We start from the raw sequence: 18,719 nt of genomic DNA, 5'->3' as shown, positions 1-18,719 counted from the left end.
GTTAGTTTGACTATATAGACATATATTTTCGTAAATAAACAAATAAATAACTTAAAAACGAAAAACAAATGAAGAGATAAAAAAGCGAGGAATAAAATAAATAAAACCAATAGAAGTTATCAAAGAAATAGATGAATAATGAAGTCGCCACCAGACGAGAAAAACAACTATGAAGACCTAAGATAGGGAAGTAACGGCGGCAAGGATGTAATGTTACTTTAGATCAAAGCCAAATCTTAGGCCAATAAACAACCGCCAAGTTTAAAGAATACCAATACCTTCCCGCTGCGACAGCTTGAGCACACGGGATCGTACTTCACCCCTCTTCATTCACTCCACCTATACTCCCTTCCTTCACTAGACTTCCCTCCAAAACCTTTACTGCTCGCATTCACAAAGTATACACCCTACCTTCTTTCAGAGCGTAAACTCCAACCGAATATTTATATATATATATATATATATATATATATATATATATATATAAAAGTGAAATTGTGTGTGTGTGTCTGTGTGTGTGTGTGTGTCTGTGTGTGTGTACATTTTAAAGTCATAGTTCTTACTTGATAACAAAAAGTGAAGCAGAGGGAATAGGGTGAATAAAAAAAGTGATTTCACGTGAATGGATAGTCTGGTCAAGAATAAAGTACCCAATGACTGTAAAATCAAAAAAATGCGATTCCAAGAACGTTAAATTTCCATTATTATAAGTTTTATCGAGCTTTTACATCTGCTTGAGATTGCTTTATAAATATTGAAGAATTAATATCATAAATATTAATACTTTAATATTCATAATTTACTTTAGTGTTGCCATCTTGGATCATTTTGGTAAACTTAACTATAATTCTTATTACACACACACACACACACACACACACACACACACACACACACACACACACACATATATATATAATGTTATCAAAGCGTAAGCAAACCATATCAAATCAAATTAAGAAAAGTTCAACACAACCAAGGGGAGCAGAAAAACAATAATATTAAATGAAAAGTAAGGAATAAAGTTCATATATAACAGCTATATTATATCATCGGAAAAATAAGCACAAATAAAGGGGAAATTTAAGAAAAAAAATTCTTAACACTATGACATTTTGAAGCTAAATTCATCTCATCAGTTTCAACACAATATTTGCATTTTGCATAATTCTGGCTTTTCTCCCCTTCTGATTAGAAGCATTTAGTTTCAAATTGTCATGGCATAAAAAGATTTTTCTTAAATTTCGCCTTAACTTTTCCTAATTGTTCTTGGCCCTGTCGGTGGGGCATTAGAATACGCCGACTGCCCCCCTGCAGAGGGTCAAAGTCCCTCAATGGGGGTCCTGGATATGACCTTAAACTATATCCAGTGGTGAGGCTCCAGATTGTGGGCTTTGGGGAGTGTGGAGCCACCCTTTAATTATCATTGCTCCCAGGTCCACTCCGACCCAGAGTGGTAGTACCTGTTAGGGTCCCAACTATGGGTTAAATAGAAAACCGATGTGAAACAACAAATATATTCTATTAAAAAAATTTTTTTTCTTCAAAATCCTTGGATTCGTCATTAAATAACCCGAAAAGGGTTGATATGCCGTAAAACAACCAACCAACAAACCAACTAACCTAAATGTTCTGATTATAAAATAAAGTTATATATAAGTATTAGTCCCCATCTTTCGTTTAATATTATATACATAAATATATGCACCCAAATGCCTCTCTTTATATATATATATATATATATATATATATATATATATATATATATATATATATATAAATGTATATGTATACTTTTTATTTGTTAACATCAGCATTTATAAATTGCTACACATTCATGAACATGTTTCAGTCAGCTAGTAAAAAAAGCTAAAGATATCTAAAGATATCGATATTGGCTATACAAAAGTAAAGTTCGTAACTTTTTACGGGCTTTACTATTTTATAAGCCATATTGTCTTAAAATATTTTTAATTACGTGTAACTGACTGAACGAATAATGCTCATAAATGTGTAGCGATGTGGAAATCATTTTGTAAAACATAAAAAGCATATCTTTCTTTACTTCGGAAGTAAGCACTGTTTTATGAATCTGGTGGCAGCTTCTAGCTACATGGATTGTGGCACCTCTGGAAAATATTAACATGGTAATATATATATATATATATATATATATATATAAAGAGAGAGAGACACACACACACATACACATATATATATAATTGTATATTTTGGCAGCAAATCATTATTCAAGCACGTCTGATTGAACACGACAGAGTTATATTTTTCCGATTTTTCTGGCTATCTTTTCCATTCGCCGAGCGGTCTTTTTTATTTTAGCTGGTATGTTGTATAAAATGGCGTCCAAAGGTTGTTGTTCAGTCATATACTTCTCAAGCACTTTCTACTGGTGCATCCGATTATCATCAAGTGATTGTTGTTGTTATCGTTTTCTTTTTCTCTTCCTTTTCCGATTGAAAGCGTTTGAGAAAAATATGGTTGAACAACAACTTTTGGGCGCCATTTCATACAACATGCCAACTGAAATAAAAAAGACGCTCGGCGAATGGAAAAGATATCCAGAAAAATCGAAACAAAGAAAATGTCTGTCGTGTTCAATCAGATTTGCTTGAAGATATGGAAAGATAAAAGCCTGTGAAGAATGGATCGTTCAATGACCTTAATTATCGTCTCCCACACATTACCCCCACCCATATTAGGTGAGAAGATTCTAATTTTGTAAACGAAATAAGGAAATGTTTTTGTGTCTTGAAATGTCAGTTTTCGAGGGCAATTCTTGGCCTCCAGACGTAATCTCCCTAGCACGGGTGATTACGGAAACATGCACATATGTAGCCATCAGTGTTTGTATAAATAAATTATATATATATATGTATATATATATATGTGTGTGTGTGTGTGTGTGTGTGTGTGTGTGTGTGTGTGTGTGTGTGTAAGCATACATTATGCAAACAAAGAGAGAGATATAATATACTGATGTTTAATCGAAAAATTCATATATAAATGTCAGGATAGATATTTTATATTAGTAAACATAAGGGACACTCTTCAACACACGTACACACATATATGCGTGTATATGTGTTTATATATATATATATATATATATATATATATATATATATGTGTGTGTGTATGTGTGTGTATGTATTTATAGACATATATTTATATTATATATATAACAAATAAATGACAAAAGTCTATATTCTGAATTTGTTGAGCATCTTACCCTTAATTTCTCTTAAGTATGTTTGGCAGCAATAAATGGTAAGATCGTCAACATCCTGAAATTTGGAATATACACGGTGGAATGATGAATTTGTCGCTCTAAAGAAAACAACACTACAACTTTCTTTTTTTTAACTTTAGAAAATAAACTCAGGTAACTTGGGTATGTAGTAGAGCTGACATCTATTCAATTTAGCCGCCTTCAGACTCAAGCACCGATTCAATACAGGCCCGGAACTGGGAGCATGCCTTTTCCTACAGGCGCCGGCGGGAGCTCGGCGAATATTCGGAGGATGGTGACAATCAGGCTGGCTTTGGTGTTGTCGTAGGTTATGTTGGTGATGTTTTCGATGTATGACCAAACGAAGTAGTCCAGCCTGTCAGGTGGAGTGAGGAGGGGTCAGTGAGAGAAGGGTACCATGTCGTAATACTCCTTCTGACGCCAAGCCTGGGTCTCTTTGAACTTATAGGCTAGCGTTCAATCCTTTTTCCACACCCCGGATCTTTCAGCGGTCACCTGTAGCACCCAAATATTATCACACTTTTCATTACATCCAGGAACAGTTTGGTGTTGATTTTTAAACCGATTTCGAAAATATGAGGTGGTATGATGTTGGCTCTCACTTAAAACCACACCGATGATTATAACCGTGGGCGGAAATTTGATTTTCATCACCCTGCGCACGTTCCTGCTCTTTGTTTAACCTTGTAGATTTGCATTTTGAGGGTAATGGTTTAGTGGTCATAACTTAGATCGGTAGAGAGCATGAGTTGTACACCGGCGCATCTCTAATATTGCTCGTTGAACATTGTTTCACTGTCAGACATGATAGAATGGTTTTATATCTGTTGGAATGTATACACAACTGGTCAACTAGTAGATCGTCTGCAGCAAAGAAGAAAACCAGTTTTTATCAAACGGAAATGGAATCATGTCGTTTTTTTCTAGGGCGACAATTTCATCGGTTCACTCTGTAGACCCTATTTGTCCGTTATTTGTTATATGTTCGGAAATTGCATTAAGCTTGAGAAATGTGAGGACTTATATCTATACAAGTTGAACTATAATTGAAGAAACATATTTCTACATTTATATATATAGAGAGAGAGGAAGAGAGAGCGAGAAAGAAAGAAAGAAAAAAGAAAGAAAGAAATAGAGAAGAGAGGTGTTGACGTGTAATACACTCTTTTCTATCCATAGTCAATGTATGATGCAGTTTATATATAGAATAATAATAATAATGATAATAATAATAATAATAATAATAATAATAAAAAAATATATATATATACATATATATACATATATATATACATTTATATATATATATATATATATATATATAATATTAATTTTCTGCAACTTTTGAATAAATGTGCAGATATTTGTATTTATATTTAACGTTAGTAAACCATATAGCCTCGCATCTGCCACTTTCTACTCTGATTATATGCTAATCTTATATTGTAACCCTCTTTTAACTTTTCAAAATCAGAAGTAAATGTCTATTAATATTAATGCATTCTGTACATGCGAGCTTGCGATTCTAATTTTTTTTATTCATCTTCTTGAAATTCTATTAATTTTAATCAATTTTCTTTATTTCATATTTTGTTTGAAAAAATCATTACGCAGTGTTAAAGGCATTAAAATATAGATATGCTTTTATATATATATATATATATATATATATATATATATATATATATATATTAAGTAATGTGATTGATAATTTAAAATTTAAAAATCAAATTTTAATTAAATTAAAAATCCGTTTAATTAAAATTTGATTTTTAAATTTTAAATTATCAATCACATTACTTAATATTGAATTAGCTCTAGGACATTTAACTATCGAGCTTATTATATATCTAAATTACAACGAGCACTTTCTATTTCCTGTATTTTAATTAAACTAGTAATTACACTGTTACATTAAAATACACTCAGCTCTTTAGACTATTGTTCTAATCTCCTTTAAATTATATATATATATATATATATATATATAATTTTTGGATGGCTTCAAAACGTATTTTTATATGTGTGTTCTATTTGCTTTCCTATTTGCCAACGCTTCAAACAGGAAACCAACCAATTATTCCTTTAGCACACGTCATGTGCAATCCTGGACTAAAAAAAAAAACGCTGATAAAGCACTATAATGACATGTCCTGCTTAAAAGTACCATCATGAGGCGTAAGATAAAAAAAGAACCAAAGATGATTACAAGGGCGAGTTTCTTCGCCGAAATATATCGATAAACATTATTTTTATTTTTTTTGAGTTGCATGGCTTAAAAACATATATTTTATATACGTGTTCTATTTCTTTTCTTATGTAGCAACACATTCTCACAGGAAATCCACCAATTATATATTTTTGGTGTAAATGTTCTCATTGTCGCAGATTTTATACAGTACATTATCTTTTATATGCAGCAATTAATATATTTACGTTGTTCAGTTTTTGGAAATTTCTTCTTTCTTTTTTAATAATAATAAAAATTGATAAACATAATCATCGCCTTCCACGCATTTTTTGTTGAATAAAATGAAATTTAATCGCGTTTTTCTTCAGTAGATGTAAATCCCATGTGACATAGTTATTCAATGTTCAAATCTGTTTTATCATTTAAAAGTTTTATCGCATTTGAAGTATTCTTTTGTAGTAAATTTGTTTGTTTGTTTGTTTGTTTGTTTTTGCTTTCTTGATTTCTTTCACTAAATATCAAAATATTATTTTTCTGTTTTCAAAACCAATCTGTCATTCACGAACGGCCATTTTTCTAAGCGCCGACGTTATAGTCTAACGCGAAGAAATTATAAAAAAAAAAAACACAATAAAAAGCATAAGAAAACTGGAAGCTTTGAATGAACCGGCTGAACCTCTTGGTTTAAGCTTTTCGCTATTACAACCGTCTGTGTCGCAGGTTCGTAAGCAAACTGTCTTTAATCGGTTGATCGTATGGTTCATAACAAAGCACTTCTCCTCGATGTACGACGTTACACAATCTCTCGAAAACAGTAACTGGATACCTAAAAGAATACAAAAGCAATGAATTAATAAAAATATTGCATCAGTTTATATCGTAGACACATTGTTAATAAATTATTAAAAAGCCAATCGTTTTCATGAAATATGTTTTAGTAATATTTGGTTGGTGCAAAATAATATCGTTAATATATATATATATATATATATATATATATATATATATATATATATATATATATATATATATATGTGTGTGTGTGTGTGTGTGTGTGTGTGTGTGTGTGTGTTATTTGGGAAGGAAAACCGAGAATTAATAAAATAGTAATCAACGTTTCGTCCCTATTTCAGGGGACATCATCAGGATTTCGCAGGAAAAATGTGTGTGCACATTTATAGTTTCGGCCCAGAATGGGAAGGACTTTAGGAGTTTTTTTTTAATTTTTTCAATCGCATGTTGCCTGTAATCGTTTTTCTTCTACATTAACATAACGTCAGCCATCGCTTGTATTTTTATTTTATTTTTACTCATATATATATATATATATATATATATATATATATATATATATATATATATATATAGTTGAAGGTCAAAAAACGACATTATTTTCACACTAATGTAATATACTGTAAACAGGAACGTTTTAAATAAATGACATATTTTAAACATGCATACAATTATAAATAATATCGTTATGTCAAGAACACTGTTAATTAATAAGTAAATTGTAAGGAAATATATGAGGTGAGCTGGAGGAAATATGTTTTTTTTTACATAGGATATACAACTTATCAAAGCCCGGAGGCCATTCGAAGATATGGGTTATTGAGTCTAAAAAAATATTTTATTGGTTTATTTTTATTTGTTCATTTATTTGTTTATTTTATTTTTATTTATTTATTTATTTTTCTTTCCTTTTCTCAAGTCAAACGAAAATTGAATCCAAAAAGATTTTCTCATTATATCAAAAACGAGAGGGGGGGTAAAATGTTTTTGACTCTTAATGGGGGTAGAGATTTAATTGCCGCCCACCACAACAATATGTGGCACAAGAACGGAAGGTGGGGATCCAGCAGGCCCCCCCTAAATTAAGGGCACTCCTGCAATTGTAAAAATTGCCTGAGTAACCCCGTCGGCATTTCCGGGGCGGGGCGCCTCAGGCAGTAATCAATGAACTTACTCCACCGAAAAGCCCAGTGGCAAGGCCTGGGAGGGTGGACCTCCTCGGTAGTACCCAAGCGGTGTACCTCAGCCCGACAGGTGCTGGGTCGGTTTCCGGCCCCTCACCTGTCAGTTGAGTGTCAAGAATGGATCCTTGACGAGTACGACTACCCTGTTTCCCAGCAGCCGAAGCCGCTAGGAGACACATCCCCATCAGACGAACTAATGGGGGTAGTTATTTATTTGGTGTCCACCACACAAAAATGTGGCACAAGGCCGGAAGATGGAAATAGGCAAGCTCCCCTAAAGGAGGGGCACTCTTGCCTCATCAACAATTGCCTGGGTACCCCTTCGGCATTCCCCGGTAGTGGCGCTTCAGGCAACAAGCAATTAACTTGTCCCACCGGAAAGCCGGTGGCAAGGCCTTGGAGGGTGGACCTCCTAGGTAGTACCCAAGCGGTGTACCTCAGCCCGACAGGTGCTGGGCCGAATCTCGGCCCCTCACCTCTCGGGCTGAGTGTCAAGAATGTATTCTTGACGAATACAACTACCCTGTCTCCCTGCAGCCGAAGCCGCTACGAGACACATCCCCATCAAACGAACTAATGGGGATATGAAACGAATGGATTCGCCAATCATTTTTATAACCACCGACTGTGCTAAACAACCAATGAAAACCTTTCAAAATACTATAAAAATTGTCGAATTTTGGATTTAATCAGTTCGCCGTTAACTACGCCACGGACCACATTTGATTCTTGGCCGCCTTCTTGGTTACTGCCAATTACTGATCTGAACTACGCCGCCATCTTTGTTTAACATAATGTCTCAAAACTTAACAGTAATCAATGGGATAATATCGTAGTAATCGTTAGTAATAGAAATTTGGTAAATTGGATTACTTAAGGGGGCGGTTCATCAGGAATTTTTTTTTATGTTGGACTTGAAGACAACCAAGTTGTTGTCAGGTGGGAAACAGGCAAACGGAAGAGAGTTCCACAGGCGTGCACTTCTAAGAAAGAAGCTTTGTTCATGGAATCTACGTTTTGATTTAGGCACAGTTAAAGAGTGGAGAAAATTATTGACAGTGGTTTCAGCTAGACGGGTGTTTTTCGTAAAAGATTGTCGAGGGGGGACCAGAGATTGGAGCTCAGATGAGCACTTGCTATTGAAATAACGATAAAACAATGACAGGCTCGGAACATCCCTTCTGTGGGAAAGAGATTGCAGGGAAGAGAAAAGGGCATCCTCTACTAAGCTACGAAGTCTCTTTTGTATTTTGTTACGAAAAAAAATCAAAAATCACTATCTTAAGTTTTAAATCCCTTTTATTTTCTAAATATATCAGTCTATAACAGTCTATAACAGTCGGTTGTAACACATCGACGTCCAAAATCAAAATGCATAAACGCTTTTCTACGCATATTGTTTGCGGATACACTATTCTAAATATAAACAAATAATTATATTTTGGACCAATCAGATAACTTTCTGAATTTATTTGAGATGGTCTTTCTGAGAGGAAACTTACCCCTTTTAAAACGCCAGGTTTTCTTTCAGTAAATCAGTGGAACCCGATTGACCCGAGTCTACGGATCGGTGTCGCTGGGCGCTTCCCTCAGCAACACTTCTCTCCATACACATGCACACAAACATTAACGAACACACATACACAGACACGCACAACTCATCAACGTTATCGTTTGTCAATCTGTTAAAACTTATTCATTGAAATATTTCCAAACCTTATCACTGAACTATTTCTAATATAATTTTGTGGGTCAGCCTGGCGCAATATTCTGAAACAATCCATTTTATAGGCATCGGCACAAGCTAAATTTTCAATTAGATGTACGCCAATGGCAGATTATAAAACAGAAGAGGGCGAAAACGACGTGGCTTGCCTAGTCTAATTTCTGCCGCTATATGTTGGTTGATGCGTGTCTACAATTTTAATGAGGTTCGATCCACTTAGCCAGCAGCGTACTAATTCAGAAATAACATTACTTTGCATGAGGTAAGGCAAGCCGGCCTTAATGACCCGAAGGAATGCAGATTTTACACCGAAAACCAACCCTAACACAACAACAGACGGTAAACAATTTGTTACAGATCTCATAATACGTCTGCCTAAACACTGACCAGCAACTCTAATCCAAGGTTGTTTTAAATAAACAGGACACTTGAACGGAACCTGGTCTATTGGATATTTGTGTTTTTCTACTTGATTGTTAACAATATAATTAAATTTATTAATCAATTGTCCGGATAACCATCACTAATGAATATATATATATATATATATATATATATATATATATATATATATATATATATATAGTAATTTATAAAATATATATGGCGATTAAGCTACACTGAATATTCTGCGTATATATATGTATATATATATATACATATATATATGTGTGTGTGTGTGTGTTTGTGAAGCAACGACAGAATTCGCGCATAAGCCTGACGAATCCTATAGTTGGATGAAACGCAGAATATTCAGTGTAGCTTAATAGCCATATATATTTTATAAATTACTAACTAGCTCTACCTACGTATTGAGCACTTTTGAAGTAAATACTTAAAGTTTACGCATAAATCTATACTTTCGTATATTAAATTTATGTGAATAAATGAAGTAGTTATATATATATATATATATATGTGTGTGTGTGTGTGTGTGTGTGTGTGTGTGTGTGTGTGTGTGCGTGTGTGAGTGTGTGTGCGTGTGTGCGAAACTGTAAAACTGGATTTGCAGATAGAAACATACACAAAAGAAAGAAATATTTAGTTATAATATCAAATTATAATGAAATTGCGAAATGTATTAAAAGCGAAAAAAAAATTAAATTAAGTGTTGAGTTCGGAATTTTCTGTGTTATTCTAGAAAGAAGAGTTTTGTTTTTGTTGAAGTGTCAATCAAATTGACAGAAGTTTAGCGGTTGTACTTTTAGAATTGTGTCTATAGAAAAAAAAGTTAAAAGTACTTTTGAAGCCTTACACGATTTCATTGTTTTGTTTGTACAGAAGAACTGATAATATGAACTTCTAAGTATTGTGCTAAATTTGTTTGGCATATAATGTTCCGATTTACTTGTCTCCCTACGAGGACAGAGTTAGACAAGGTCGGTTTTTAATGTGAAGAAAATCTAGCTCTCCCAAAAAGGGGTCCTGTGGATAGAAACAAAAATTAAAATTGTCTCATTCAAAAAGGAGTTCTCCTCCATTGACTGGGAACAGAAACAGTAAAGTGTAGTGTCAGAACAGGTACTACACTTTGTTTCAAATGTTAATCAATTTATTGGTTTTGAAAAATGAAAAATGTATTTTGTTTCGATCAGTTTTCGGATGAGGGTTTCCCCAACACGGTTTTGGGATGAGGGATTCCCCAACACGGTTTTGGGATGAGGGGTTCCCCAACACGGTTTTGGGATGAGGGTTTCCCCAACACGGTTTTCGGATGAGGGTTTCCCCAACACAGACATAAGCAAGCATAATTGCAGTGGAATCATTAGATGAAAACTCATTCAGTAAAAGAGAAAGAATAAAGATGCCGCTAATACGTAACAATTCAATCGGTAGAGATGTCCTTGACGAGAATTGTAGTATAACAAGATACCGTATTAAAACTATACATAAGTATATGTGTGGGGATAGCCCTGCTTTGATGTTTCGGCACTCTTTCAGGGGTGAATGGAAAACCACACAGGTCATGATGATGTTAAGGGAATTAGGAGGTGCTGTACGGTTTGGCGCAGGAAACTAAGCTTATTTAAGGTGGTTACATTTTCAGGGATCTGTGACGAGTTCTGAGAGTCGAATCCTGGGAAATCCGAATGAATGATGGAAGGCATCGTTTATAATAAGGAGATGATCTGTAAATATTGTAGGTACATGTTTTATGTTTTGATGCCCGAAATTTTAGTCTGAAACAAATGGAAATGTTTTAAAGTAAAATCAGTAAAAAATATTAGACAGGACCCTAAGTAGTAGAACACACATAGAAAAGAAAAACGAGAAACCATCAGAGGAGGGGTCGTCGAGATTTGTGAAGAGGCAAATGCAGGTCTCTAGTTATTAAAACTAGTTGGCCGAAACATGCCCATGACTTTGTAGCAACACATTATTATTTATGCAAAGACAAATTAAAAGTATATCTATCTATCTATCTTCTTTTTTTTTTACACAGTGATCACCACTTATCAAGGCCCGGAAGCCACTCAGGGATAAGGGTTATTGCAAGTACATTACGTTAGTGTGGAGATTTGCTGAAGTGTTTACTTAAGGGGGAGGTTCATTAGGAATTTGTTAACATTGGACTTGAAGACATCCAAGTTGTAGTCCGGAGGGAAGCAGGCAGACGGAACAGAGTTCCACAGGCACCAGTTCCAAGAAAGAAGCTTTGTTCATGGAATCCGCGTTTTGATTTAGGCACAGATATAGAGTGGGGGAAATTTTTCACAGTGGATTCAGCTAGACGGGTGTTTTTCGTGAAAGATTGGCGAGAGGGGACCAGAGATTGGAGTTCAGACGAGCATCTGCCATAGAAATAACGATAAAACAAGGACAGGCTCGCAACGTCTCTTCTGTGGGAGAGATGTTGCAGGGTAGAGAAAAGGGCATCCCCCACTAAACCACGAAGTCTATTTTGTACTCTGTCAAGGCCGGATAGCCTGTTTTTAGCAGCTCCTGCCCAGATATGGCAACAGTATTCCATCCTTGGACGTACTTGGCTTTTATATAGATAGAGAATTGCATCAGTAGTGAGATATCTTCTGGAGCGGTAGAAGGATCCCACCATCTTTCCAGCGACCTTGGAAACAGACTTGATGTACGTGTTCCATTTCAGATCAGGAGTAAAGGTCAAACCCAGAACCTTGTCAAAACACTGAGCCTCACCCAGACGAGAACCATCCATCACAATTGATGCCAGCTGGGGACCAGAGCGTTGATGATGTAAGGATAGGAGTTTGGTTTTGGATGCATTAAAAGTAACCAGCCACATCTTCCCCCACTGAACCACGCGCTCGAGATCAGAGGAGAGAGAATCAGAGAGAACTTTGTCATTTACAGCCTTTGACGTGTTGCCGTAGATGGTCGTGTCATCAGCATAGATGTCAACGAATGATTTAAGTATGTGTTTAGGGAGGTCATTGATGTAGATCAGGAAGAGAGTTGGGCCCAGGATTGACATCTATATATATATATATATATATATATATATATATATATATATATATATATATATATATTTAGTTGTTAAATTTAAATTCTGAATTAAAATATAGACACACATAATCGCGTTAAGAAGAGCTTTTACTTTTTGGCTAGGATCACCCTAAAAGGGTTACCTCTAGAAATATCTATCAGGATTTTCATTGGATTTTTATATGTGTCATATCTCGCTTATATATATATATATATATATATATATATATATATATATATATATATATATATATATATATATATATATAATATGAGTAGTAATCCACTTTTTCGGCTTATGAAAAAGCCCTCATCAGGATTTAAAAAAAAACAACCATACAATATATTATTTTCTTTTCTTTTTTTCTTACGTGTCTTGATGTCGTTTGGCAGAGTTCAAGGTCTGAACTATAGAGAGGTTGAAGAACTGTCTTGATGCCTATCTGGGTCAAATAGTATGTGACAAGGATGGTGTATTGCCCTCGTGGAAATGCCACTAACCCGATTTGAATAGTGATTGCTTGTTTCTGAGCCCCCTTAAAACCTGAATATAGTATCCCTTGTTAGCTGTCTTTCCACTGGAAACCAAGTGCGTGCAGATTATAACCATGCTATCAAAAAAAAGGCGTGATCATAAGTTTCTAGGAGGAATGCTCTACCTGGCATTTATGGGTCTGGGAGAGCCAGCATTCTTCCACTTGGAACGCTGTCTCCTAGTCTCTTGTTCGTAGCAGTAGATTCAGCATTTATCGCAGCATCTAAACAAATTCAACCAAACGACATCATGGCACGTAAGAAAAAAAGAAAGAAAAAATATATTTTATTGTATTTGAAAAAAATCCTGATGAGGGCTTTTTTATGAGCCGAAAATGAAACATTAAATAAATATTTGTTTATTTAAAAAATACAAATACGCTGGTGATCGTTTTGAATGTCATTGTCTCTGTGCTTCTAAAACGTGGTTTACTGTTAATACTACACAATTGCGCATGAGCGGTGCTTACTACTGGACTGGCAATACACAATAACCACCTTCGACAAACAAACTCTGCTAAACGACATCATGGCACGTAAGAAAAAAAAAGAAAAAATATATTGTATTATTTTTTTTTAATCCTGATGAGGGCTTTTTTATAAGCTTAAAATTTGAAACTTTAAATACATAAATATTTGTTTATTTAAAAAAATAAAAATACGCACGTGGTCGTACTTTCTAACCTCAAATTTTGAATATATATATATATATATATATATATATAGATATAGATATAGATATATAGATATATGCTCGCTTTTGTTTATAAACAAAGCGGTTAGAGCACTGTACAAATGGTGGACGGATGTTTGTTTAAATAGACTTTTGGCGAGATTATTTACGTGCGCCGCTCCCGTGGCTCGATCGGTAGAACTGCTGACTGTCAACGCGATGGTTCTAGGTTCAATCCTCGGCTTGGGATAGGTACTAATCTAGCGGCACTGATGGGTTGTGATACAACGAAACAGGACTGTATCTAGATGACTACAAATATATATATATATAAAATCCTAGAGTGGATGAAACGTGGAATATTCTGTGTAGCTTAATCGCTATATATATATATATATATATATATATATATATATATATACGATTTTTTTGTGTGGACACACCTTCTTCGTGTATTAACTAATAGCTTTCTAAACAGAAAATATAGGCGATGAAATGTTTTGGTTTTCCAATCAAAGTTCTGATTAATTAACAAAAATTTTTTCTCTGTTGCTATTCAATGATTAATTCTCTATTTTTGCTTATTAAATTATTCGCACGTATACAAATATTGATCTGTCAGAATACACTTTTTTATTATTTTTGACTGGTGTTATCGTTATTTTTTAATATTAATATATTACCATTTTTAGAATCGTCGTAAAATGATGAATTCGTCTGCCCACGGTTAATATATTAGATATGTCTTTTCAGTGTTTTCTGATTTAGTTTCATTTTTATTTTATGGCTGACCAGTATTTGACAATTAAATGTTTGTATCTTGTCAAGAAAACATAAGGTGGGACGATAAAAGTGTCGCTCTAAAGAACACTACACTGCGACTTTATTTTAAAACTTTTATTGAAAAATTAAATTTAGGTAACTTGATTATGTAGTAGAGCTGGCATCATTTTATGTAGCTGCCTTCAGTCTAAATCGGCGATTCAATACGAGTCCGCAACTGGGAGCATCCCATTTCCACAAGTGCCGACGGGAACTCGGCAGATGGCGGCGATCAGGCTGGCTTTGGTGTTGTTGCAGATCATGTTGGTGATGTTATCGACGTATAACCAAACGAAGAAGTCCAGTATATTCAGTTTGGAGGAGGAGGGAAGCCAGTGAAAGATGGATCCAAAGTCGTAGCAATCCTTCTGAAGCCAAGCCTGGGTGTCTTTGGACTTGTGGGCCTGCGCCGAGTCATGCTGCTACGCCCAGGGTCTACTAGCTGCCACCTGATTGCACTAGTGGATGACTTTCAAGCCGACTTCGAAGATATGAGGTGGCATGATGTCGCCATCACTTGAAACCACACCAAAGACCACAACCGTGACCGTAAACTCCGTTGAGCTGTGCACTCAAGCATTGAACTATCAGGATTCTCTCGTTGAACATTGTGTCACTTTTACACATGATAGAAGGCTCCTATCGCTCTTGGGATTTATACACAACTAGCCAACTAGTAGATTGTCTGCAACAAACAATAAAAAATAAATAAAACCAGTTTTCAATAAACGGAAATAAAATTATGTTGTCTTTTCTGAGGCGACAATTTTATCATTCCAAACTGTAACGAAGTTCGCAGGAAGAAGCTTTGCACGATTAATCCCGATCAAAGTGGAATATTAAAGGACGACGAATTACAAACTACGTGCATACAATTATAATGGTGATATGTGTGTCTGTAACGGAAAATACGTTAGTACTGGCGTCACCTTTTTCATTTCCAATATCGAGTCCAATTTGCAGCAAGGTTAACAAATTACATACTCTACTATCGGAAATGCATTTGTAAAAATATTCTCAAAGCACAGTAAGAATTCGCATGGTATAAAATGAACAGAAATTAGAGCTAAATTAAACGATGATACATATCTTTTGCATTTTAAACCATTATTAAAATCATACCATAAAATACATTTATAAAATCAATATAGGTTTACTCTGTGCATTTGCATCGCAATGGCAAGCTGTAGGGTCGTAATAAAAGTCTCTGAGCGAAATGCTTGGACGACGGCTTGTCAGATGTACCAACTATTCTAGACGTCTCCTTTCCAACAAACAGATGTTGCAACAAGAATTGCAAACTGGTTGAGATCAAATCTAATGCGACTGTTTGTTTGGTGGTTGTTGGATATGTCGCCTCCATTAGCGCAACTATTGGTATAAGCTTTGCTGATTTTTGCTAGGGTTTGAAGATTAACCTTCTATTTTTATTACCATTTTAAAATATGACTATTAACATTATCACTCATGTTCAGTGTATCTGCTTATCTATGTTTGTTTATACACTTTTAGTTGAATGCATCCATTTTTTTACGTATTTTAATCTATGTATGTATATGTGAATATATAAACACACTCATACGAGGTGCGTTAAATGAGTTTCAAGACTTTTTTGTATGGGCACTTGTAGTGATAATAAACACATGGAACTCTAGTCTTTCTTAGTGTAATCTCTTTCGGTTGCAGTGTATTTGTTGTACGGTTACAACAACTTCTAGAAGGCATCATGGAAGTTCTCTTGTGTGAGCGTATCAATGACCACCGTCCAGTCTCTTTCGTCTCATTAATTGTCTCACAAGGTCAGCATCTAATGTTTTCCTTGGGCTTAGGCAATTACCAAAATCAAAGGAGTAAGAGGTGGACTATAGAGAGGGTGAAGAACTGTTTTGATGCCCATCTGGTTCAAATAGTTTGTGACAAAGATGGTGCATTGACCTTATAGAAATACCACTTACCCGATTTGAAGAGTACTGGCTTGTTTCTAAACCCCCTTAAAACCTGAATATAGTATTCCTTGTTAGCTGTCTTTCCACTGGAAACCAAGTGCTTGTAGATTATGACCATGCTGTCAAAAAAAGCGTCCTCATAAGTTTCTAGATGGAATGCTCTGTCTGGCTTTTATGGGTTTGGGAAGGCCAGCATTCTTCCACTGGGAACGCTGTCTCTTGGTCTCTTGTTCATAGCAGTAGATTCAGTTTTCAACGCAGGTCACCAGATCATCAAGAATTGCGAAATCTGAATTGATCAGCTCCGCCTTCTTCCTGCTGTCATGACAACGTCTTTCATTCTGATCTTCTCTAGATACACTTGGAAGAAACTTCGTGCAAATCTTTTGTTCTTCTAAAGTGTTCTCTACGTCCAGATTGCATTTTTAAAATTCACCAGCTGTGAGAATGAGGCTTTAGTAGCGTGCATTCCAATTTCTGCTGCAGCTGTTAATTTGACCGTGAACTCATAAAAATTGGCCAGTCATCTCATAAAATGTATAGCAATAAAATACTGAATTTTCAAGTATTTACGATAATTTTATATTATGCAGTTTTTGTTTTCAATTATTATTATTATTATTATTATTATTATTATTATTGTTATTGTTATTGTTATTATTATTGTTATTATTATTATTGTTATTATTATTATTATTAATGTTATTGTTATTGTTATTATTATTGTTATTATCATTGTTGTTATTATTATTATTATTATTATTATTATTGTTATTGTTATTGTTATTATTATTGTTATTATTATTATTGTTATTATTATTATTATTAATGTTATTGTTATTGTTATTATTATTGTTATTATTATTGTTATTATTATTATTATTATTATTATTATTGTTATTGTTATTGTTATTATTATTGTTATTATTATTATTGTTATTATTATTATTATTAATGTTATTGTTATTGTTATTATTATTGTTATTATTATTGTTGTTGTTAATATGATTATGATTATTATTATTATTGTTGTTATTATTATTATTATTGTTATTATTATTATTAATATTATTATTATTATTTTTATTATTATTATTATTATTATCATTATGATTATTATTATTATTGTTGTTGTTGTTATTATTATTATTATTATTGTTATTATTATTATTATTATTATTATTATTGTTGTTATTGTTATTATTATTATTGTTATTATTATTATTATTATTATTATTATTATTATTATCACAGGTCACTAGAGCATCAAGAATTGCGGAATCTGAATTGATCAGCTCCACCATTTTCCTGCTGTCATGACAACGTCTTTCTTTTTTATCTTCTCTAGACACACTTTTTTTTACATAGGCATAACCACTTATCAAGGCCCAGAGACCACTCGAGGAAAAGGGTTAAGAGTCAATTAGATAATATAGTAATCATTAGTAATGGAAATTCGGTAAATTTGTTAAGAAGTGGAACGGCTCATCAAGAACTTGTTTACGTTAGACTTGAAGACAACCATATTGTAGTCAGCTGGACAGCAAGAAAACGGAAGACAATTCCACAGGTGTGCAGTTCGAAGAAAGAAGCTTTGTTCATGGAATCTACGATTAGGTTTAGACACAGATAAAGAGTGGGTGGAATTAATGGTAGGGTTTTCTGCTAGATGAGTGTTTCTTGTGAAAGTTTGGTGAGAGGGGGGCATAGACTGAAGCTCAGTCGAACACTTTCAATGAAATTAACGATAAAGCAGAAACAAACTCGCAACATCTCTTCTGTGAGATAGAGGGTGAAGGGAATAGAAAAGGACATCTCCTACGAGACTAGGAAGTCTATTTTGAACTCTATCAAGGCAGGATAAGTCCTTTCTAGCAGCTCCTGCCCAGATGTGGCAACAATATTCAATCCTTAGACTACCTGACTCTTATATAGATAGAGAATTGCATCAGCAGTGAGATATCTACTAGATCGATAGAAGGATCCCACCATTTTTCCAGTGGCCTTGGCAATGGATTTGATGTACCTGTTCCATTTAAGATCAGGAGTAAAGTTCAAGCCCAGAAGCTTGTCAAAACTTGAGGCCTCCTCAAGACGAGAGCCATTCATTTCAACTGA

At 34.3% G+C, this 18,719-nt stretch overlaps 1 protein-coding gene across 1 annotated transcript in view; it reads right to left on the bottom strand.

Moving 5' to 3' along the window:
* Positions 1–5,925: 5,925 nt before the first annotated feature.
* LOC145284001 (uncharacterized) overlaps positions 5,926–18,719 on the bottom strand; it is a 250,524-nt gene continuing 237,730 nt past the window's right edge. Inside the window, exon 4 of the mRNA XM_080133094.1 lies at positions 5,926–6,288. Coding sequence (XP_079989220.1) covers positions 6,059–6,288 — 230 coding nt within the window. The 3' untranslated portion in view covers positions 5,926–6,058. The remainder of the gene's footprint in view (positions 6,289–18,719) is intronic.

This window comes from Euprymna scolopes, chromosome 8 (assembly GCF_053919585.1).
Source record: "Euprymna scolopes isolate OS-2025 chromosome 8, ASM5391958v1, whole genome shotgun sequence".
In the NCBI taxonomy this organism is placed as follows: domain Eukaryota; kingdom Metazoa; phylum Mollusca; class Cephalopoda; order Sepiida; family Sepiolidae; genus Euprymna; species Euprymna scolopes.
Note: the sequence above shows the minus strand (reverse complement) of the source record. Positions and strands in the feature narration are given on the sequence as shown.